The 24,843-nt window shown below is 51.8% G+C and overlaps 1 protein-coding gene across 2 annotated transcripts in view; it reads left to right on the top strand.

Annotated features, from left to right (window-relative positions):
- Nucleotides 1–24,337, top strand: part of ASMTL (acetylserotonin O-methyltransferase like) — a 46,074-nt gene extending 21,737 nt beyond the window's left edge. The window contains 7 exon segments of one of the 2 annotated variants that reach the window (NM_001135364.1): nt 1,181–1,568; nt 4,556–4,718; nt 9,147–9,331; nt 11,796–11,928; nt 12,789–12,932; nt 18,202–18,324; nt 23,987–24,337. In NM_001135364.1, the coding sequence (NP_001128836.1) occupies nt 1,181–1,568; nt 4,556–4,718; nt 9,147–9,331; nt 11,796–11,928; nt 12,789–12,932; nt 18,202–18,324; nt 23,987–24,207 (1,357 nt within the window). In that variant the 3' untranslated portion in view covers nt 24,208–24,337. 2 annotated transcript variants of the gene reach the window in all.
- The last annotated feature ends 506 nt before the right edge of the window (nt 24,338–24,843 follow it).

The raw sequence follows: 24,843 nt of genomic DNA, 5'->3' as shown, positions 1-24,843 counted from the left end.
GAACCAAGAATGTACCACTGCACTTCAGCCTGAACAACAGAGTGAGACCCTGTCTTGAAAAAAAAATAAATAGATAAAATAAGAAAGAGAAAAGAGGGCCAGATGTGGTGGTTCACGCCTGTAATCCCAGCACTTTGGGGGGCCGAGGCGGGCGGATCACTTGAGGTCAGGAGTTCGAGACCAGCCTGACCAACATGGTGAAACCCCATCTCTACTAGAAATACAAAAATTAGCCGGGTGTGGTGGCAGGTGCCTGTAATCCCAACTACCCAGGAGGCTGAGACAAGAGAATCGCTTGAACCCAGGAGGCGGAGGTTGCAGTGAGCCGAGATCGCGCCACTGCACTCCAGCCTGGGCAACAGAGCGAGACTCCGTCTTTAAAAAATAAAAATAAAAAATAAAAAGTTAAGTGAGACGGGAGAAGTTCAAGGCTCTTTACAGCCTGGTGACTGTGCTTTACAGGAACAGTGTCTTACTGGAAAATTGCCAGCACACTACATGTAACGTCTTCTCCCCACACACACAAAATAAGTACATGAGGTGCTGGATACGATAATTGGCTTGATTTAATGATGACGCATGTATACACATGTCAAAACATCCCATTTAACACATGAAATATATATATATATATATTTTTTGAGATGGAGTCTTCCTCTGTCGCCCAGGCTGGAGTGCAGTGGCACGATCTCAGCTCACTGCAACCTCCACCTCCTGGGTTCAAGTGATTCTCCTGTTTCAGCCTCCTGGGTAGCTGGGATTACAGGCACCTGCCACCACACCCAGCTAATTTTTGTATTTTTAGTAGAGATGGGGTTTCACCATGTTTGCCAGGCTGGTCTCGAACTCCTGACCTCAGGTGATCCACCTGCCTCGGCCTCCGAAAGTGCTGGGATTACAGGCGTGAGCCACTGCACCCAGCCTTGCTGTGAAATTTTTTTTTTTTTTTTTTTTTTTTTTGAGACGCCACAGGCACCTGCCACCACGGCTGGCTAATTTTTTGTATTTTTTTTAGTAGAGACGGGGTTTCACTGTGTTAGCCAGGATGGTCTCGATCTCCTGACCTCGTGATCCGCCCACCTCGGCCTCCCAGCCGTGACATGTGCAGACCCAGAAACTTTTCTCCTCCTTGTCACCTCCTCCCTTGTCACCTCCTTGTCACCTTCCCCTGCCTACCCAGGGACAAAGCTGGTGGCTACGGGATCCAGGCCCTGGGCGGCATGCTGGTGGAATCTGTACACGGGGACTTTCTGAACGTAGTGGGATTCCCGCTGAACCACTTCTGCAAGCAGCTGGTGAAGCTCTACTACCCGCCCCGCCCGGAGGACTTGCGGCGGCGTGTCAAGCACAACTCCATCCCCGCCGTGGATACCTTCGAAGACCTCAGTGACGTGGAGGGGAGCGGCTCGGAGCCCGCTCAGAGGGACACGGGCAGCTGCGATGAGAAGGCCCAGGCGGGAGAGGCGGGACAGGCCGCGGCAGAGGCTGAGTGTCACAGGACTCAGGAGACCCTGCCTCCGTTCCCGACACGCCTCCTGGAGCTGATTGACGGCTTTATGCTATCGAAGGTACCTGTGTCTGTCTCCTCAGGCCGCATTTCACAAATGACCCTACACACTCGGCTTAAATCAAAGGGAATTTACTTCTCACAGTCCTGGAGGCTGGCAGTCTGAGGTCAGGTGGTCTCAGGGCCACGCTTTCTCCAAAGGTTCTAGGAGAGGATCCTTCCTGCCTCTCCCAGCTCCTGGGGGCTCCAGGCATCCCTGGGCTTGCGGCCGAATCACTCCAGTCTCTGCCTCTGTCTCCACGTGGCCTTCTCCTCTGTGTCTGTGTCTCCTCCTCTGTCTCTTACAAGGACACCTGTCATTGGACTTGGAGTCCACCCTTCTTCATGAGGATCTCCTCTTGAGATTCTTAATTACATCTGCCAAGACCCCTTTTTAAAACAAGGTCCCATTCACAGATTCTGGGGATCAGGATATGGACAGATCTTTCAGGAGGACCACAGTTCAGTCCATTACAGTTGTAGCTAGTTCCTTCTGGAGGCCCCAGGGGAGGATCCTTCCTGCCTCTCCCAGCTCCTGGGGGCTCCAGGCGTCCCTGGGCTTGTGGCCGCATCACTCCAGTCTCTGCCTCCGTCTCCACGTGGCCTTCTCCTCTGTGTCTGCGTCTCCTGTCTCTTAGAAGAACACCTGTTATTGGGTTGAGGGCCCTGATCCAGGATGATCTCATGTCAAGATCCTTAACTTGATTACATCTGCAAAGACCCTATTTCCAAATAAGGTCTCATTTCAGGTCCTGGGCTTTAGGATGTGGACAGATCTTTCTGGGGACCACTGTTGGGTCCACCACGATTGTGTTCAGTTCCTTCTGGAGGCTCTAGGGGAGGATCCTTCCTGCATCTCCCAGCTCCTGGGGGCTCCAGGCATCCCTGGGCTTGTGGCCACACCACTCCAGTCTCTGCCTCCGTCTCCATATGGCCTTCTCCTCTGTGTCTGTGTCTCCTCTTCAGTCTCTTAGAAGGACAGCTGTCATTGGATTTTGAGGTCTCCCTAATCCACTGACTCCAACTCATCTGAAGTCCCCTAGCTTACTTACGTCTGCAAAGACCCTTTTCTCTTTTTCTTGTTTTTTTTTTGTTTGTTTGTTTTTTGTTTTAGATGGAGTCTGGCTCTGTTGTCCAGGCTGGAGTGCAGTGGCATGATCTCGGCTCACTGCAACCTCCGCCTCCCAGGTTCAAGCGATTCTCCTGCCTCAGCCTCCTGAGTAACTGTGGTCCTCCTGAAAGATCTGTCCATAGCCTGATCCCCAGAATCTGTGAATAGGACCTTGTTTTAAAAAGGGGTCTTGGCAGATGTAATTAAGAATCTCAAGAGGAGATCCTGAGTAGCCTCAGGAGTAGCCTCCTGATTACAGGCACCCACCACCAAGCCCGGCTAATTTTTGTACTTTTAGTAGAGACAGGGTTTCGCTATGTTGGCCAGGCTGGTCTCGAACTCCTGACCTCAGCTGATCCACCCACCTCGGCCTCCTCCTAAAGTGCTGTGATTACAGGCGTGAGCCACCGCGCCCAGCCTGAGGCCCCATCTTTCAGCTGTTCTGTTCAGGGGCCCCTCACGGTGGCAGCCTAGAAGGGATGCAGCCCTCCCAACACCAGGGGTCCCTCACAGGGCGTCCTCTGGGAAGCAGAGGTGGGGATGTCAGGTGCAGGAGGGGCGCAGGCTTTGGGAGACAGGGAGATGGGCTGACGACACCTCCTGCCATTCATCATCAGGAGAGAGAACATGCAGTGAATAAGGAATAAAGGCACATTCCATCTGTGCCTCTAATTTACCGAGTGGTGATTATTAAATCACCACCAGGTGGCTTATAAACAACAGACATTGATTCTCCCACAGTCCTGGAGGCTGGAGGTCCGACCGAGATCAACGTGTGGGCAGGGCTGGTTCCTCCTGAGGCCTCTCTCCTGGACTTGGAGATGCCGTCTTCTCCCTGTGTCCTCACAGGGTCATCCCTCTGTGTGTGCCTGTGTCCTCATCTCCTCCTCTTATGAGATGTCTTAGTCCATCTCAGGCTGCTATCACAGAACACCATAGACTGGGTGGCTTATAAACAACAGACATTGATTCTCCCACAGTCCTGGAGGCTGGAAGTCTGAGACCCAGGTGTGGGCAGGGCTGGTTCCTCCTGAGGCCTGTCTCCTTGGCTTGGAGACATCATCTTCCCCCAAGTCATCCCTCTGTGTGTGGCTTATGAACAACAGACATTGATTCTCCTACAGTCCTGGAGGCTGGAAGTCCGAGATGAAGGTGTGGGCAGGGCTGGTTCCTCCTGAGGCCTCTTTCCTGGGCTTGTAGATGCTGTCTTCCCCCTGGGTCATCCCTGTGTGTGTCTGTGTCCTCATCTCATCTTCTTATGGGATGTCTTAGTGCATTTCAGGCTGCTATCACAGAATACCATAGACTGGGTGGCTTATAAACAACAGACATTGACTCTCCCACAGTCCTGGCGGCTGGAAGTCCAGTATAAACGTGTGGGCAGGGCTGGTTCCTCCTGAGGCCTCTCTCCTGGGCTTGGAGATGCTGTCTTCTCCCTGTGTCCTCACAGGGTCATCCCTCTGTGTGTGTCTGTGTCCTCATCTCCTTTTCTTATAGGGACCCCAGTCCTATTGGATTAGGGTCCACCCAAATGACCTCATTTTACCTGAGTCACTTCTTTAAAACCCTGCCTACAAATACAGTCACATCCTGAGGAACTGGGGGGATTAGGGGTTCAACATATGGGTTTTGAACTCAGCCCATATCTGCAGCATATTGATTTTTCTCCCATGGGCTGGTTTTTCTGCATGATATTCGTTGATGTGCTTTTACCTTGTGTACGCCTTGTTTTATAGCTGGGGACTTGATCCTATAAATCCCCACCGTTCTCTGTGAAAGAAGGCTCAGTGGCCAAGTTGTATACTTTCAACAACATTGGCCTCCATCTTTTGGGTCTGTGGGAGTAAAAAGTACTCGACAAGTGACTTAATGAGTCTCTCTGCACTTGTTTTTAATAGGCCCTGTTCACCGCTTGCAAACTGAAGGTGTTTGATTTGTTAAAAGATGAAGCACCCCAGAAGGCTGCGGATATTGCCAGCAAAGTGGACACCTCTGTGTGTGGAATGGAGAGGCTTCTGAACATCTGTGCTGCCATGGGGCTCCTGGAGAAGACAGAGCAAGGTGACAGGACCCAGCGGGTTTTGCTCTGAGAATCTTTGCAGGTGGAAGTCACTGAGGGAAGGTGACCTGGAGCCTGGGCAGAGTGAGGAAGGAGGGCCACACCTTCTGTCCCTCTGCCCTCAGGAATGCTGCTTTTCCCGAAAGGGTGAGAAGCAGAGGGTGAATGACAGAGAGGGAAGAGTGGCAGCCGCGAGCACATAGGAGAAGCGTGACCTCCTTATGGGTTCTAGTCTCAAAGGGGCTGTATCAGTCTATGTTCTCCTGAGAAACAGAACCCAATAGGGTGTACACAGACATTGATTTACTTGCTTATTTATTTTTATAGACAGATAACATGGATGGATGGGTAGACAGATACATAGATAGATGATAAATGCATAGATACGTTGATATAGATTGATGATACAGAGATGATAGATACATAGATGATGGGTAGAGTTAATAGATATATAAATGGATGGATGGATGGATGGATGGATGGTAGGTGGATAGATGGATGGGAGGAAGGATGGATGGATGGATGGACAGATGGATTGATCAATGGATGGATAGATGCATGGATGGGAAGGTGGATGGACTGGTGGATCAGTAGATGGGTGGATGGATGGGTGGGTGGGTGGATGGATAGATGGATGGATGGAGAGGTGGATGGATAAATGAAAGGGTGGGTAGATGGGTGGGTAAGTGGATGGATGGGTGGATGGATGAGTGGGTGAGTGGATAGATGGATGGATGTGTGGATGGATGGATGGATGGATGACTGGATGGGTAGGTGGGTGAATGGATGTGTGGATGGATGGATGAGTGGGCGTGTGAATGGATGGGTGCATGGATGGATGGATAAATGAAAGGTGGGTAGATAGATGGATGGATCGATGAATCGGTGGATGAGTGCATAGATGGGTGGGTAAGTGGATGGATGGGTGGATGGATAAGTGGGTGAGGGGGTGGTTGGGTGGATGGACGGACGGATGGACGGATGGACGGACAGACGGATGGATGTGTGGATGGATGGGTGAGTGGATAGATGGATGGATGGGCGTGTGAATGGATGGATGAGTGGATGGATGGGTGCATGGCTGGGTGGGTGATTGGGAGTATGGGTGAATAGATGACTGGGTGGGTGGACAGATGGGAGGGTGGATGAATAGATGTATCAGTGGATTGGTGGTTGGGTAGCTGGGTGGGGGAATGGATGGATGAATGGGTAGATGGGTGGATAGATGAGTTGGCATGTGGATGAGTGGGTGAATGGATGGATGAGTGGATGGATGGGTGGATGATTGGGAGTGTGGGTGAACAGATGGATGGGTGGGTGGACGGATGGATGGGAGGGTGGATGAATAGATGTATCAGTGGATCAGTGGTTGGGTAGCTGGGTGGGGGAATGGATGGATGAATGGGTAGATGGGTGGTTGGATGGGTGGATGGATGAGTGGGCATGTGGATGAGTGCATGAATGGATGGATGGGTGCATGGCTGGGTGGATGATGGGGAGGGTGGGTGAACAGATGGATGGATGGATGGATGGATGGATGGATGGATGGATGGATGAGTGACTGGATGGGTGGGGGAATGAATGGATAAATGGATGTAGATGGATGGGGAGGGTGGGTGAACAGATGGGTGGGTGGGTGGATGGATGGATGGATGGATGGTGATTGGATGGGTGGGGGAATGAATGGATAAATGGATGTAGATGGATGGGGAGGGTGGGTGAACAGATGGGTGGGTGGGTGGATGGGTGGATGGATGGATGAGTGATTGGATGGGTGGGGGAATGAATGGATAAATGGATGTAGATGGATGGGGAGGGTGGGTGAACAGATGGGTGGATGGATGGATGGATGGATGGATGAGTGATTGGATGGGTGGGGGAATGAATGGATAAATGGATGTAGATGGATGGATACATGCATGGATGGTTGGATCAGTGGATCCATCAGTGGATGGGTGAATAGATGGATGGGTAGGTGGATGGATGGATGAGTGGGCATGTGGATGGGTGGGCGTGTGAATGGATGGATGATTGGATGGATGGGTGCATGGCTGGGTGGACGATTGGGAGGGTGGGTGAATAGATGGATGGGTGGGTGGACGGATGGATGGATAGATGTATCAGTGGATTGCTGGATGGGTAGCTGGGTGGGGGAATGGATGGATGACTGGGTAGATGGGTGGATCAGTGGATTGGATGGGTGGGGTAATGCATAGATGAGTGATGAATGGGTGGATCAGCAGATGGATGGGTGGATGATTAGATGGGTGGGTGAGTGGATAACTGGATGGGTGGGTGAATGGGTGGATGGATGGATGGATGGATGACAATGTGTTTTCTGAATTGAACAGAACTCTTCAGCATGGTGCTAGAACAGAGAGCACATGGCCAAGTCCTTGAGTAGCTTGGGAAGGGCAGGAGAACAGATGACACCTGGGCAGAGGTGGCTGTGCTTCTATGATTAGGACACAAAGCACGCACTGGTTGAGGCTCCAAAGGCTGTGCCCTTACCACAGAGACATGTGACTATATCCTTAGAGGTTGGAACATAGAAGCCAGAACATCTTCCCCAGCCAGAGCAGTTCAGTACCATTCTCCCGTATTGAAAATAATGATGAATAGGCCAGGTGTGGTGGCTCACGCCTGTAATCCCAGCACTTTGGGAGGCCAAGGCAGGCAGATCACGAGTTCAGGAGATCAAGACCATCCTGGGTAACACGGTGAAACCCTGTCTCTACTAAAAATACAAAAAATTAACCGGGCATGGTGGCGGACACCTGTAGTCCCAGCTACTAAGGAAGCTGAGGCAGGACAATGGCATGAACCCAGGAGATGGAGCTTGCAGTGAGCTGAGATCATGCCACTGCACTCCAGCTTGGGAGACAGAGTGAGACTCCATCTCAAGAAAAATTTAAAAATTAAAAAAAAGAAAGAAAATAATGATGAATATGGATAAATGCTTTTCATCACCGGCACCATGAAAGCTTGTTCCAACTCCTTTTGACAATGCTTTGTGCAGTTGAGTCCTAGGAGCAGTTCCATGTCTGCACAGGCTGCTCCTGCTTCACCATAGGTCTCATCATTTATTCATGATGAAAATAAATGTCATCTATCTGACTATAGCAAACTGTACACTCAGGGTCAGCTCAGTGGGGAAACAGTAACATTTCATCATTAACATGAACACAGGACTGTTTCTTACATAGGAGGACCAGAGTGGTGCGAGGCCATCTGTTTCCATATACGGGTCTCCACCAACAACTCCTCCACCTTCCAGCCTCCCATTCTGTGGGAGGGGGCATCCTGGAAGGGAGCTTGGGGACTGGGTCTATGGACAGCTGACCTGGGCATGCAGTGGGTGGAGGATGAAGTTCCCTGTACCATTTGGGGCTTTCCAGGGTAACAGAACCCCTAGGATATAACCTAGGAGATTTATCTTAAGGACTTACGTGATTGCGCGGGCTGGCAAGTCCAAAATCCACAGGGCCGGTCAGCAGGCTGGAAGCTCAGGCAGGAGCTGCTGCTGCCATCTTCAAGTGGAATTTCTCCTCCAGGAAAGCCTAATGTTTGCTTCTGGGGTTTTCAATGAGCTGGATGAGGCCAGCGCACATTTTGGGGGGTTAATCTCCTTTACTTAAAGTCAAACCGATGGTAGATACAAACGCCAGCTACAGCACACCTCCACAGCCACATCTAGACGGGTGTTTGCCTGCATAACTGGGAACTTGAGCGTGGCCACAATCATGAAGGATCAGCCTCAGTGCGTAACAGTTACAGCAGTCGACAGCTGGGGTGTGGTGGCTGCTGTTTTCCCGCCCAGCTGACCCTGAGTGTACGGTTTGCTATAGTCAGATGGATGATGTTTATTTTAACATCTCAATGATGCATCCCCTACGGTCAGGTTTCCTTGAGTGTACGGTTTGCTATAGTCAGATGGATGATGTTTATTTTAACATCTCAGTGATGCATCCCCTACAGTCAGGTTTCCTTGAGTGTACAGTTTGCTATAGTCAGATGGATGATGTTTAACATCTCAATGATGCATCCCCTACGGTCCAGTTTCTTTGAGGGTACAGTTTGCTATAGTCAGATGGATGATGTTTATTTTAACATCTCAATTATACATCCCCTACGGTCAGGTTTCCTTGAGTGTACGGTTTGCTATAGTCAGATGGATGATGTTTATTTTAACATCTCAGTGATGCATCCCCTACAGTCAGGTTTCCTTGAGTGTACAGTTTGCTATAGTCAGATGGATGATGTTTAACATCTCAATGATGCATCCCCTACGGTCCAGTTTCTTTGAGGGTACAGTTTGCTATAGTCAGATGGATGATGTTTATTTTAACATCTCAATTATACATCCCCTACGGTCAGGTTTCCTTGGATTTTCTCGTTAGGAGGTCACACGACTGTCCCTGTTTCTTCAGGTTACAGTAACACAGAGACAGCGAACCTCTACCTGGCATCGGACGGTGAATACTCTCTGCATGGCATCATCATGCACAAAAATGACCTCACCTGGAACCTCTTTACATACCTGGAGTTTGCCATCCGAGAGGGAACACACCAGCACCACAGGCTGTTGGGGAAGAAGGTGGAAGATCTGTTCCAGGTAGCGTAACACCGCCGCGGACACCTTTCCATGTAGCGTGCATTTTGCTAAAGCACTTTGACACACAGATCAGTAGGCATCTTGATCAGTCTGTCTCCAGTCTGACAGATCCCAAAGGCTTGGCTCATTCTGCCTGGAGAACTTAGTGCTGTGGCTATTGCGTCACTCAGCCCTGGAACAGGTGCAAGGTAGACATCCTCCACTGTTATCCAGCAGCTGATGAAAACAGAATTTCCTCCTAGAAACAGGTTTGAAGGCCATGCTCAGGGGCTCACACCTGTCACTCCCAGCTCTTCGGGAGGCCAAGTTGGGAGGATGATTTGAGCCCAGGAGTTTGAGGCCAGCCTGGGCAACATAGTGAGACCCCATCTCTACAAAAAATTAACAATTAGGCTGGGCATGGTGGCATGAGCCTGTAATCCCAGCTAGCTTGGGAGGCCAAGGTGGGCTGATCACCTGAGGTCAGGAGTGCGAGACCAGCCTGGCCAACATGCTGAAACCCCGTCTCTACTAAAAATACAAAAAAAATTATCTGGGCATGGTGGTGCGTGCCTGTAGTCCCAGCTACTCAAGAGGCTGAGGCAGGAGAATCGTTTGAACCCGGGATGTGGTGGTTGCAGTGAGCTGAGATCACGCCACTGCCCTCCAGCCTGGGCGACAGAGCGAGACTCTGTCTGAAAAATAGAAATAGGAAGGAGTTGGACAGGCTGCCTTAAATGAATGCCCTGTTTCTTCTTTGCTTCAATGGAATTGACACTTGCTTATCTGAGACCGCTGTTTGCAAAGCACTCCCTGCATCCTCTGGTCCCTCCTTCCCCTTTCCCCGCCAAGAACCTTTCTGAGGTGGACGTGTGAGATGTGGTGGGGTCTGTGGGGCCTGTGCAGATGGGTGGGTCTTGGTCTGCAGGACTGCGCCAGCCAGACATGGGGAGTCTGCTGTGGGCTCAGCTGGCCGCAGCCTCATTCCTCCTTGGCAGCGTTGGCCCGAGCTCCTGTGGCACCGAGCACTGAGTCAGGGTGTGTGTGTGATGCAGAGATGAGCCCCAGGGAGCCTGGGGCTTCGTTCAGATGTCAGGGAGAGACAGAGACAGACAGATAGAGGGAGATACAGAGAAAGAGAGACAGGCAGACAGAAAGATAGAGGGAGCCAGAGACAGAGAGACAGAGGGAGACAGAAACAGGGAGACAGAGAGAAAGAAAGAGACAGAGATAGATGGAGACAGGAGACAGAGAGATACAGTGAGATAGGGAGACAGAGAGACAGAGACAGAGGGAGACAAAGACGGGGAGACAGAGCCAGAGATAGAGTGAGACAGACACGGAGATGGGAGACAAAAATAGCGAGATAGGGAGAGAGATGGAGAGACAGGGAGACTTGAGAGACAGGGATAGAGGGAGACAAAGACAGGGAGACAGAGACAGAGAGACAAAAACAAAGATAGAGGGAGACAGACACAGACGGAGACATAGAGGGAGATGGGAGACAGAGACAATCAGGTAGGGAGACAGAGACAGGGAGGCTTGGAGAGACAGAGATAGAGGCAGATAGAGACAGAAACAGGAGACAGATGTAGAGATAGAGGGAGACAGACAGAAACGGAGACAGGAGACAGAGACAGAGAGAAAGAGGAAGACAGAGACACACAGAGGGAGACAAACAGGACAGACAGACACAGACCAAGGGAGAAAGAGTCAGAGAGAGAAGCCAGTGGTGGAGAGAAGCTGAGAGGCATGTACAGGGGCCCTGAGCCGTTGTGAGCAGCCGGCCTGGGCATTGCAGAGGACAGATCCCTGAGCCTCATCATTGCCACCCAAGCAGGAGAGGGCCGGGGAGCCCCCACGGGATTTAGGGAGCCAGGATGGAGACGGGCTGTCCTGCTGGGAGCGGGGCTCAGAAGCATCCTCAGCTGGGCTTGCTTGCCCTGGGGGAACAGGGGATGTCCAAGCGAACCCTGGATGCAGCCCTGAGCCAGGACGGGCCTGGGCTCCTCTGGGACCCGGGGTAGGTGCCACCTCTGCACGCCGGAATTCTCGGAGGAGCCCCCTCTGCACACTGCACCACTGTGGTGAAGGCTGAGTTGCGGCACCTGCAGAGACATTTTGGCTTCTCTCCGGTTTTCTCCAGTGAGATGTTTGTGGGCCACCCGGAGCCTCCAGGGTGAAAAGCTTTATTGTGAAAAGCCTATTGCGAAACTCAGACACTTGGAGTTCAGGCTGTGGTGTGGACTAAGTGATTCCAAGGAGATCGTCCACCACTTTGGGGTCCTCTGTCCCCAGCCAGCCCAGCCCCCACACAGACAGGGGTACCCAACACAGCTGTGGCATGAAGCCCCCTCTGCAGCCCAGGCGTGGCTGAGCCCCCACGCTCTGGAGCCCTGCACTTCTCCCCCCGACCCCCAGGGAAAGGCTGGGTGATCCCTCGGCCCGTGTTCTCTGGTGCCCCTAAGCACCCGCTGTGTTCCAGGATGCGTACTACCAGAGCCCGGAGACGCGGCTGAGGTTCATGCGGGCCATGCACAGCATGGTGAAGCTGACTGCGTGCCAGGTGGCCACGGCCTTCGATCTGTCCCGCTTCTCCTCCGCCTGCGACGTGGGAGGTGGGTAGCCGCCCCGCCAGGGCTCTCCTTACTTTCCTTTATTAAGCCACAGGCATCTTCCCTGCTCAGGACACTTGCAAACTGCCTTTTTCCATTGACAAACCTGATAACGACCTGAACTGCGCCAGATCATGGGTGGATATTCCCCAGTTTCAGAAGGTCCCCGGGGATGCCTTAATGCCCCCCCTAGAGACTCCGGGGCCCTCTCTGTTGTCTGCGGAGCTGAGGTGGAGCACCTTGGAACCCCTGGATTCCCCTCAGCAAGGCTGATTATATCCTGACTCACCCTCCACCCCACCCCAGCCCTGGACAGTGGGTGGAGCAGTACCCACATTCCCAAGGGCTGCAGGAGGATCAGGGGCCTGGGACGATTCTCACACCATCAGCTTACATTTCCCCAACCTCTGAATGCCTCTCCTGTTTGTGGTCCAGCGTGGCTGCTGTAGCACTAGGATCATGTCTGCATCCCCATGGCAGGAAGGAGAAAGGAGGAATACAGTCCCCACCCCTGGGCTGAAAGGATTTCCCTGTAGGTCTGTGCCCCCCACGTGGCCCAGAGTGGCTGCTGCAGCACCGGCCATCGTGTGTACATCCCCACAGCAGGAAGAAGGGAGGAGTACAGCCCTCCACCCCTGGGCTGGAAGGATTTCCCTGCAGGTCTATGCCCCCACACTCACCTGCTTGTACAGTCTTGTCTGGGACACCAGTGAGCTCCCCACCACTGGCTTCCCCTTCCAGCATGGGTCTCAGTGCCATGCCCTCGAATATTACTTCTGCCCCGGTTGAGCTTTGGAGAGTCTTCAGGGTTCCATGGGCGCCAGGACGACCTGGCCACAGAGCGTGCATTTGCTTCCCTGCAGGCTGCACGGGTGCACTGGCCCGAGAGCTGGCCCGTGAGTACCCTCGTATGCAGGTGACTGTGTTTGACCTCCCGGACATCATTGAGCTGGCCGCCCACTTCCAACCCGCCAGACCGCAGGCAGCGCAGATCCACTTCGCAGCAGGTGAGCCCTTCTGGTGTTCGCCCTGCTAACCTTTTCCAGGCTCCATCATCTCTTTCTAGACAGAGTGCATGGCTGTGTGCGCACCTGTGTTTTTGCCTGGGCGTTTCCATGGTGGGTATCTGTGTGCAAATGTGACTGTCTACTGTGCGTCTCTCTGTGTGCATGTGTATGTGCGTGTGTGTGGTGCTTGAGCATGTCTGTGCATGACAATGTCTGTGTGTGTGTGTGTGTCTGCATCCGCATGTGTGTGCACATCTCTGGTGTGTGGTTGCATGTTTCTGTGAGGGTATGTGTGTGTGTCTGTGTGGGTATATGTGTGCATGTCTGTGTGTGTGCGTCTGCATCTGTGTGCCTTTGGGTGTCTGTGTACATGACTGTTGTGCTCGTGTGTGTGTGTCTCTGTGCGCACGTGTGTCTGTGTGTGCATGTCTGTGTGTCTGCATCTATGTGCATGGTGTGTCTCTGTCTTATGTGCATATGTAACTGCTGTGCTTCTGTGTCTGTGTCTCTGTGTGTATGTCTGTGTGTAGTATGTCCTTGTGTGTGTGTCTGTGCGTGAGACTGTCTGTGTCTCTGTCAGCGTGTGTGTGCACGTCTCTGTGGCGTGTGGTTGCATATGTTTCTGTGAGGGTATGCGTGTGCGTCTGTGTATGTGCGTCTCTGTGTGCCCGTGTATGTGTGCATTTGAGTGCATGCTGTGTGCTGGTAGGTGTCTGTGTGTGACTGCTGTGCTTGTGTGTCTGTGTCTCTGTGTGCATGTGTCTGTGTGTACATCTGTGTGTCTGCCTCTGTGTGTATGGTGTGTCTGTATCTTGTGTGCATATGTAACTGCTGTGCTTGTGTTCTGTCTCTGTGCGTGCATGTCTGTGTGTTGTATGTCCTTGTGTGTGTGTCTCTGCGTGAAACTGTCTCTGGGTGTCTGTGTGCGTGTGAACGTCTCTGTGATGTGTGGTTGCGTCTGTTTCTGTGAGGGTATGTGCGTGTGTCTGTGTGCATGTCTGTGTGTGTGCATCTCTGTGTGTCCGTCTGTGTCTGACTCTGTGTGCATGCTGTGTGCCAGTGGTTGTCTGTGTGCATATGTGACTGCTGTGGTTGTGTGTCTGTGTGTGCATGTTTGTGTGTCTGCATCTATGTGCATGGTGTGTGTCTGTGGGTGTCTCTGTGGATGTGACCGTCTGCTGTGCTTGTGTGTCTGTGTCTCTGTGTGTTTCTGAGTCTCTGTGTGCACGTCTCTGTGTGGGATGTCCTTGCATGCGTGTCTGTACGTCAGAATGTCTCCGTGTGTCTGAGTCCGTGTGTGTGTGTGCACATCTCTGTGGTGTGTATGTCTGAGTGTATGTGTGTCTGCGCATCTGTGTGGATATATGTGTGCCCATCTGTGTCTGTGTACATGGTGTGTGTGTGCATATGTCACTGCTGTGTCTGTGTGTACGTTTGTGTGTGCATGTGTTTGTGTGTGCATGACTGTGTGTGGTATGTCCCTGTGTGTCTGTGCATGAGAATGTGTCTGCATCTGCGTTTGTGTGTGTGCAACTCTCTGTGGTGTGTGCTTGCATGTGTCTGTGAGGGTATGTGTGTTTCCGTGCGTCTGTGTGGGTATATGTGTGTATGTCTGTGTGTCTGCGTCTGTGTGCGTGTGCCTGTTGCCGTATCTGTGTGCCCATCTGTGCATTTGTCTGCATCTGTGTGTGTGTGTGTGTGCCTGTTGATCTCTGTGTGTGCCCATCTGTGCATGTCTGCATCTGTGTGCGTGTGCCTGTTGGTGGATCTGTGTGTCCGTGCGCGTGTGCCCGTTGGTGTATCTGTGTGTCCGTGCGCGTGTGCCCATCTGTGTATGTCTGCGTCTGTGTGCGTGTGCCTGTTGGTGTATCTGTGTGTCCATGCGCGTGTACCCATCTGTGTATGTCTGCGTCTGTGTGCGTGTGCCTGTTGGTGTATCTGTGTGTCCGTGCATGTGTGTGCCCATCTGTGTATATCTGCGTCTGTGTGTGCGTGTGTGCCTGTCACTGTATCTCTGTGTCCGTGTGTCTGCGTGTGCCTGTCTTGTTGGTGTATCTGTGTCCATATGTGTGCCTGTCAGTGTATCTCTGTGTGTCCGTGTGTGCGTCTTTGTGGTGTGTGCTTGCATGTGTGCCTTTGTGTCTGCATGTCTGTGCATCTGGATGGGTATATGTGTGTGTGCCTGTGTGTCTGTGTCTGCATCCGTGGGTGTGTCTGTGTCTGCGTCCGTGGTTATGCCTGTGCCTCTGTGGGTCCACACAGACACGAGGGCATCTCCAAACAGGTGGACAAGGCTGGGAACAGTAGCTCACGCCTGTCATCCCAGCACTCTGGGAGGCTGAGGCGGGTGGATCCCCTGTGGTCAGGAGTTTGAGACCAGCCTGGCCAACATGGCGAAACCCCATCTCTACTAAAAATACAAAAATTAGCCGGGCGTGGTGGCGGGCACATGTAATCTCAGCTACTCAGGAGGCTGAGGCAGGAGAATCGCTTGAACCTGGGAGGCGGAGGTTGCAGTGAGCTGAGATCTCACCATTGCACTCCAGCCTGGGCAACAAGAGCGAAACGCCATCTCAAAAAAAAAAAAAAAAAAAAAGACAATGAAAATAATAATGACAAATAAAAGTAAACAGGTAGACAGACGGCTGTGTGAAGTTATCATCGGTGCAACTGGCCGAGACGGAAGGGGACTGGAGATGGGGAACAGCCGAGATCAGCATTCATGGGCATCCACGGCACCAAGGTCACGGAAGGAACTGACCCAAGAGCCGGAACAGGGCGGCCTTAGGTTAGACTTGAAAAACTTCCCGGTGGCAGCTGCTGAGGCCAGGATGGATTGACACGAGACGCCCTGGCCAGGCGTGGTGGCTCACACCTGGAATCCCAGCACTCTGGCAGGCTGAGGCGGGTGGATCACCTGAGGTCAGGAGTTTGAGACCAGCCGGAGCAATACAGTGAAACCCCGTCTCTACTAAAATTACAGAAATTAGCCGAGCATGGTGGTGGACTTCTGTAATCCCACCTATTAGGGAGGCTGAGGCAGGAGAATCCCTTGAACCTGGGAGGCAGAGCTTGCAGTGAGCTGAGATTGCGCCACTGCACTCCAGCCTGGGCAACAAAGCAAAACTCCATCTCAAAAAAATAAAAATAAAAAAAGAGACACCTGACTAGCTATAACTCAGCACCATCCGACAGCGGCCAGGCCTGTGGACGCAGGTGCTGGGGACCTCCACACCCCTCCCCTAGAGGTTCCTGGATGCTTTTCTAGTTTTTAAAAAAACAAACACAACCACCCAACAGCTCCTCCTGCAGGACGTCATGATAGCTGCGCTTCTGATTTGCCAGATCTGCAGAAACAGAAATGCCGAAGTTTATTTATTTTTGAACGGTGCCTCGCTCTGTCACCCAGGCTGGAGTGCAGTGGCATGATCTTAGCTCACTGCAACCTCCAGTTCCCAGGTTCAAGTGATCCTCCCACCTCAGCCTCCCGAGTAGCTGGGGTTACAGGTGTCCGCCACCACACCCGGCTAATTTTTGTATTTTTAGTAGAGATGGGATTTCACCACGTTGGCCAGGCTGGTCTCGAACTCCTGACCTCAGGTGATCCACCCGTCTTGGCCTCCCAAAGTCCTGGGATTACACCCCGCCCGGCTGGAAATGCTAAAGTTTAAAATCATGAGCCCTGAAAGAGCACCTTCTCCTCGCAGCTGGGGGAAAACAGCTCAGACTTCCCACCGCACACTCTTCCCACCCCTTCTTTCCCCTCATGCAACTCACAGCTTGCTATTTATCCTCTCCCAGTCCTGCAGACCAGAAGTCTGAGATCAAGGCATCTCAGGGCTGTGTTCCCTCTGGAGGCTCTAGGGGAGGATCCTTCCTGCCTCTCCCAGCTCCTGGGGTCTCCAGGTGTCCCTGGGCTTCTGACCACATCACTGCAGTCTCTGCCTCCATCTCCATGTGTCCTTCTCCTCTGTGTCTTTATCTCCTCTTCTGTCTCTTAGAAGGACACCTGTCATTGTATTTAGAGCTCACCTAATCCAGGGTGATCTCATCTCAAGATCCTCAACTTAATTACACCTGCAAAGACCTTATTTCTAAATGAGATTCTATTTACAAGTCTACGGGTTAGGATGCGAACAGATCTTTTGGAGGTCACCATCCAATCCATTGCAGTTGTGTTTGGTTCCTTCTGGGAGGCTCTAGGGGAGGGTCCTTCCTGTCTCTCCCAGCTCCTGGGGGCTCCCGGCGTCCCTGGGCTTGTGGCCGCATCACTCCAGTCTCTGCCTCCGTCTCCACGTGGCCTCCTCCTCTGTGTCTGTGTCTCTTCTGTCTCTTAGAAGGACACCTGTCGTTGGATTTAGGGGACACCCTACTCCAGGATGATCTCATATTGAAATTCTTTACTCAATGACATCCATAGAGACCCTATTTCCAGATAAGGTTCCATTCTCCGCGACTGAGGGTCAGCACCTGAATGTATCTTTTAAGGGGACACCATTCACTGCACTACAGCAGACCATCTTTTTATTTCAGCAGTTACGGAGCGCCGTGCAGCTACGCGCACACCCTCCCCCTGCCGCCCCCAACAGGCAACCCTCCTGGGGCGCCTGAATCAGGGGATCACCAGAGAAGGCCCCACCGTTGCCCGCTCACTGGCAGTGCGGCCCCGACTCTCCCTGGCAGACGCCCATTTGTGCTGACTCTGCCTGCCTCGCCCAGGTGGTGCCCCTGAATTTCCTGCTTTTTTCGTCCCCTGCCTTCCTCTTTTTTTTTTTTATTTTGTCAGTCAGGCTGGAGTGCAATGGCGCGATCTCAGCTCACTGCAACCTCCACCTCCTAGGTTCAAGCAATTCTCCTGCCTCAGCCTCCCAAGTAGCTGGAATTACAGGCACCCGCCACCCCATCCAGCTAATTTGTATTTTTAGTAGAGATGGGGTTTCACCGTGTTGCCCAGGCTGGTCTCGAACTCCTGAGCTCAGACAATCTGCCCACCTCAGGCTCCCAAAGTGCTGAGACTACAGGTGTGAGCCACTGTCCCCAGCGTTTTCTCAGCCGGAGCCAAACCACACGGGCGTGACATCACTAACCAGCTCCTCATGGAGCTCTGTTCAAGTCCCCGCGGGGATATACTTCAGGAAGACCCATTCCCACCCACACCCCTCTCTTCTCTGTCCCTGATTGAGGATGCAGGTGGCGGTCCCAGGATCTGTCCGGGGAGGACTGCTTCTTCCATACCTGACAGACGTGTCTCCTTTTGTCTTTAAACCAGGTGACTTTTTCAGGGACCCCCTCCCCAGCGCTGAGCTGTACGTCCTGTGCCGGATCCTGCATGACTGGCCAGACGACAAAGTCCACAAGTTACTCAGCAGGGTCGCTGAGAGCTGCAAGCCAGGTGAGAGCCCATTGTCAGGTTCGCTGTTTTTGTTAAGACGTAGTGTTTTGGGTTCAAGTTTTACAAGGAGGCCAGGAGTTCCAGACCAGCCTGGCCAACGTGGTGAAACCCCGTCGCTACTAAAAATACAAAAATTAGCCAGGCGTGGTGGCTCATGCCTATAATCCCAGCACTTTGGGAGGCAGAGGCAGGCGGATCACCTGGGGTCAGCAGTTCGAGACCAGCCTGGCCAATACAGTGAAATCCCATCTCTACTAAAAATACAAAAATTAGCCAGGTGTGGTAGTGCGCACCTATAATCCCAGGTACTTGGGAGGCTGAGGCAGGAGAATCGCTTGAACCTGGGAGGTGGAGGTTGCAGTGAGCCGAGATGGCGCCACCGCACTCCAGCCTGGGCGACGGAGTGAGGTTCTGTGTCAGAAAAAGAATTGGCTTATGTGATTTTGGAGGTTGGCAGGTCCAGCGTCTGGGTGAGAGGCCCCCTAAAGTGTGGAGGGTAAATCTGCTGTATTTAAAGTTGGCCAGTGTGGCCAGGTGTGGTGGCTCACACCTATCATCCCCGCACTTCGGGTGGCCGAGGTGGGCAGATCACCTGAGGTCGGGGGTTTGAGACCAGCCTGGCCAACATGCTGAAACCCCGCCTCTATCAAAAACACAAAAAATTAGCCGGGCGTGATAGCGGGAACCTGTAATCCCAGCTACTCAGGAGGCTGAGGCAGGAGAATCGCTGAAACCTGGAGACGGAGCTTGCAGTGAGCCGACACTGCCACTGCACTCCAGCCTGGGTAACAGAGCGAGACTCCATCTCAAAAAAAAAAAAAAGAGAAAATCCTAAAGAGAAAATATATTTACTATTCATGAAGTTGAAGTGGCTCATCATAAAGGTCTTCATTCTTGTTGTCTTCACGTTGAGGACGCTGCAGAGGAGGAGGAAGCCGTGGGCTGGACTTGCTGTCCCAGGGGTGGCCGAGGCAGAGGGAAATCCACGAATGAGTGGAGTCTGCAGTTTAAAGCCGTGTTGCTGAAGTGTCAGCTGGATCTAATCTGTGTGTTTCTACACAGACACACGTGCACACACACACAGCACGCACCATCTCGGCTCAAAGCCTTCACATCAGGTTTTCCCCCGTCCACCCAGGCTGCTCCTGGAGCCTACTGGGGCTGCTGGAACCCCTGGCTCCAGGGCTTCGGGCCAGGGCTGCATATTGGATTTCCACAGTTGAACGAGCTGGCCCTGAGGGAATCTGGCGGGCGCTCAGCCTCCCTCAAGAGTTCAGCGTTGTTGCTGCAGTGAGAATTCCTGGAATATTTGCAGAGAACGCTTAATTATCTTAACAGAGCCAGGGCCTGGCACCTGCGCGTTGAAACAGGACTCCCCATAGGCTCAAATGGTCAAGAGACTTCCATCTTTTTCTCTCTCCCTCTCTCTCTCCTATCTCTCTCCTTCCTCTCTCCTTCTTTCTCTGTGTATCTCTCTTTCTTTTTTTTTTGGAGACGGAGCCTCGCTCTGTCACCCAGGCTGGAGTGCAGTGGCACAATCTCGGCTCTCCATAACCTCCACCCCCAGGGTTCAAGTGATTCTCCTGCCTCAGCCTCCCGAGTAGCTGGGATTACGGGCACATGCCACCATGCCCGGCTAATTTTGTATTTTTAATAGAGACGGGGTTTCACCATGTTGGTCAGGCTGGTCTCGAACTCCCAACCTCAGGTGATCCACCCACCTGGGACTCCCAAAGTGCTGGGATTACAGGCGTGAGCCACCTCGCCCGGCTCTCTTTATATTATATGTTTTGAGACGAGGTCTCACTCTGCTTCCCAGGCTGGTGTGCAGTGGTGCAGTCATAGCTCACTGCAGCCTTGACCTCCTAGGCTCAAGCTATCCTCCCACCTCAGCCTCCTGAGTAGCTGGAAGTACAGGCATGCATCACCATGCCCAGCTAATTTTTTAAGAAGTTTTTTCTGAGACTGGGCACGGTGGCTCACACCCGTAATCCCAGCACTTTGGGAGGCCAAAGCGGGCAGATCTCGAGGTCAGGAGTTCGAGACCAGCCTAAGCCACGTGGTGAAACCCCGCCTCTACTAAAAATACAAAAATTAGCCCGGCGTAGTGGTGCACGCCTGTAATTCTAGCTACTCAGGAGGCTGAGGCAGGACATCACTTGAACCTGGGAGGCGAAGGTTGCAGTGAGCAGAGATCACGCCACTGCACTCCAGCCTGGATGACACAGCAAGACTCCGTCTCAAAAAAAAAAAAAAAGTTTTTTGTGAAGATGGGAGTCTCCCTCTGTCACCCAGGCTGGAGTGCAGTGGTGTCATCATAGTTCACTGCAGCCTTGACCTCCTGTGCTCAAGCAGTCCTCCTGCCTCAGCCTCCCGAGTATTTGGGAGTACAAGCATTTGTCATCATGCCCTGTTAGGTTTTTTTAAATTTTTTTGTAGAGATGGGATCTTGCTGTTGCCCAGGCTACCCTCAAACTCCTGGGCTCAAGCAATCCTCCTACCTCAGCCTCCCAAAATGCTGGGGTTAAAGATATGAGCCACTGCGCCCGGCCTCTGTCTGTCTTTCTCTCTCTTCTCCCTCTTCCTCTCTGTCACCTCCTCTGTGTCTTTTTAGGTATCTCATCTATCATCAGTCTCTGTTTTTCCTCCCTCCACCTTCCTCCTTTCCTTCCTTATCTATCTTCTCTGTCTCTTCCTCCCTCTCTCCACCCTGTCTCTATCTCTCTTTATACATCTATCATTCTTTTTTTAAAAAAATAAAATAGAGACAGGGTCTCACTATGTTACTCAGGTTGGTTTCAAACTCCTGGGCTCAAACTATCCTCCCACCTCAGCCTCCCAAAGTGCTGGGATTACAGGTGTGAGCCACTGCGTCTGGCCTTCTAACAACGCTCTGTCACCTATCTGTCATCTGTCTATCATTTATTATCTATCCATCCATCCATCATCTACCTACCCATCATCTACCATCTATTCACACATCCATCCATCTCATCCATGCATCCATCTATCCATCCATCTCATCCATGCATCCATCTATCCATCCATTCATCATCTACCTATCATGTACCATCTATTCACCCATCCATCCATCTCATGAATGCATCCATCTATCCATCTACCTACCTACCCATCATCTACCATCTATACACCCAGCCATCCATCTCATCCATGCATCCATCTATCCATCCATTCATCTATCTACCTACCCATCATCTACCATCTATTCACCCATCCATCCATCTCATCCATGCATCCATCTATCCATCCATTCATCTACCTACCTAACCATCATCTACTATCTATTCACCCATCCAACTCATCCATGCGTCCATCTATCCATCCATTCATCTACCATCTATTCACCCAGCCATCCATCTCATCCATGCATCCATCTATACATCCATTCATCTATCTACCATCTATTCACCCATCCATCCATCTCATCCATGCATCCATCTATCCATCTACCTACCTACCCATCATCTACCATCTATACACCCAGCCATCCATCTCATCCATGCATCCATCTATCCATCCATCCATTCATCTACCTACCCATCATCTACCATCTATTCACCCATCCATCCATCTAATCCATGCATCCATCTATCTACCTACCCATCATCTACCATCTGTTCACCCATCCATCCATCACATCCATGCATCCATCTATCCATCTATCTATGTACCCATCATCTACCATCTATTCACCCATCCATCCATCTCATCCATGCATCCATCTATCCATCCATTCATCTACCTACCTAACCATCATCTACTATCTATTCACCCATCCAGCTCATCCATGCGTCCATCTATCCATCCATTCATCTACCATCTATTCACCCAGCCATCCATCTCATCCATGCATCCATCTATACATCCATTCATCTATCTACCATCTATTCACCCATCCATCCATCTCATCCATGCATCCATCTATCCATCTACCTACCTACCCATCATCTACCATCTATACACCCAGCCATCCATCTCATCCATGCATCCATCTATCCATCCATCCATTCATCTACCTACCCATCATCTACCATCTATTCACCCATCCATCCATCTAATCCATGCATCCATCTATCTACCTACCCATCATCTACCATCTGTTCACCCATCCATCCATCACATCCATGCATCCATCTATCCATCTATCTATGTACCCATCATCTACCATCTATTTACCCATCCATCCGTCTCATCCATGCACCCATCTATCCATCCACTCATTTATCTACCTACCAATCATCTACTATCTATTCACCCATCCATCCATCTCATGCATGCATCCATCTGTCTATCCATTCATCTACCTACCTACCCATCATCTACCATCTATTCACTCACCCATCCATCTCATGCATGCATCCATCTATCCATCCATTCATCTACCTACTTAACCATTATGTACCATCTATTCACCCATCCATCCATCCATCCATCCATCCATCTACCATCTGTTCACCCAACCATCCATCTCATCCATGCATCCATCTATCCATCCATTCATCTATCTACCTACCCATCATCTACCATCTATTCACCCATCCATCCATCTCATCCATACATCCATCTATCCATCCATTCATCTATCTACCCATCATCTACCATCCGTTCACCCATCCATCCATCTCATCCATGCATCCATCTATCCATCCATTCATCTATCTACCCATCATCTACCATCCGTTCACCCATCCATCCATCTCATCCATGCATCCATCTATCCATCCATTCATCTACCTGCCCACCATGTACCATCTATTCACCCATCCATCCATCTCATCCATGCATCCATCTATCCATCCATTTATCTATCTACCCATCATCTACCATCAGTTCACCCATCCATACATCTATCCATCCATTCATCTATCTACCTGCCCATCATATACCATCTATTCACCCATCCATCACATCCATGCATCCATCTATTCATCTTCCTACCGACCCATCATCTACCATCTATTCACCCATCCATCCATCTCATCCATACATCCATGTATCCATCCATTCATCTACCTGCGTACCCATCATCTACCATCTATTCACCCATCCATCCATCCATCTCATCCATGCATCCATCTATCCATCCATTCATCTATCTACGTACCCATCGTCTACCATCTAGTCATCCGTTCATCCATCTCATCCATGCATCTATCTATCCATCCATCCATCTTCCTACCTACATGCATGTACCATCATCTACCATCTATTCACCCATCCATCCATGTCATACATGCATCCATCTATCCAACCATCCGTCTACCTACCCATCACTTACCATCTGTTCATCCATCCATCCTTCTCATCCATGCGTCCACTTATCCATCCATCTTTCTAGCTACCTACCCACCCATCATCTACCATCTGTTCATCCATGCATCCAGGAGAACCGGAAAAGGCCCAGGTGATACATCCATCTATCCATCCATCTTTCGATCAAATCTTCTTCTCCCTGTCTGTCCGCCCTGCATCAAGTCTCTGTCTCTCTCCCCTCCCCTACCTGTGTGGGCCCCCTGGGCAAGGGTTCTCGGCAGCCTCTGCTCACCGTTCTGAGCTCCTGTTGCCTGCTGTGTCCCCTGTGTCCCGCTGAAGGATCCCCGCCTGGCTGGCCAGGACTCCAGCTCTCTGCTGTCTCCCTCAGGGGCCGGCCTGCTGCTGGTGGAGATGCTCCTGGATGAGGAGAAGAGGGTGGCGCAGCGTGCCCTGATGCAGTCGCTGGACATGCTGGTGCAGACTGAAGGCAGGGAGCGGAGCCCGGGCGAGTATCAGTGCTTGCTGGAGCTGCACGGCTTCCACCAGGTGCAGGTGGTACACTTGGGGGGTGTCCTGGATGCTATCTTGGCCACCAAAGTGGCCCCCTGAAGTCCAGGCAGCATGTTCATTATAGGGATGTCCTCCCCCAGGCTGCAGGTGGACCGCCCGGTCCCCAAGTACCATAGGACAGTCACATAGGAGCGTGTAGTTGTGACTGAATAAAGAAAGCAAAAGCCTGTCTGTGCCTCCTCCGTAGGGGTTTTGATGAGAGAGAAGGCTGCATTTAGGGAGGAGGAGACAGAGGCTGCATTTTGGGAGGAAGAGAAAGAGGCTGCATTTGGGGAGGAGGGGAAGGAGGCGGCATTTGGGGAGCGGGGGACAGAGGCTGCATTTGGGGAGGGGGAAGGAGGCTGCATTCGGGGAGGAGAGGATGGAGGCTGCATTTGGGGAGGAGGGGAAGGAGGCTGCATTGGGGAGGAGGGAGGAGATGGAGGCTGCATTTGGGGGGGAGGGGGAACAGAGGCTGCATTTGGGGAGGGGGAAGGAGGCTGCATTTGGGGAGGAGGAGAAGGAGGCTGCATTCGGGAAGGAGGGGATGGAGGCTGCATTGGAGGAGGAGGGGAAGGAAGCTGACTTGGGGAGGAGGAGGTGGAGGCTGCATTCAGGGAGGAGGGGAAGGAGGCTGCATTCGGGGAGGAGGGGAAGCAGGCTGCATTTGGGGAGGGAGATGGAGGCTGCATTTTG

Source organism: Pongo abelii, chromosome Y (assembly GCF_028885655.2).
Source record: "Pongo abelii isolate AG06213 chromosome Y, NHGRI_mPonAbe1-v2.0_pri, whole genome shotgun sequence".
In the NCBI taxonomy this organism is placed as follows: domain Eukaryota; kingdom Metazoa; phylum Chordata; class Mammalia; order Primates; family Hominidae; genus Pongo; species Pongo abelii.
This window is presented reverse-complemented; position numbering and strand designations above follow the sequence as displayed.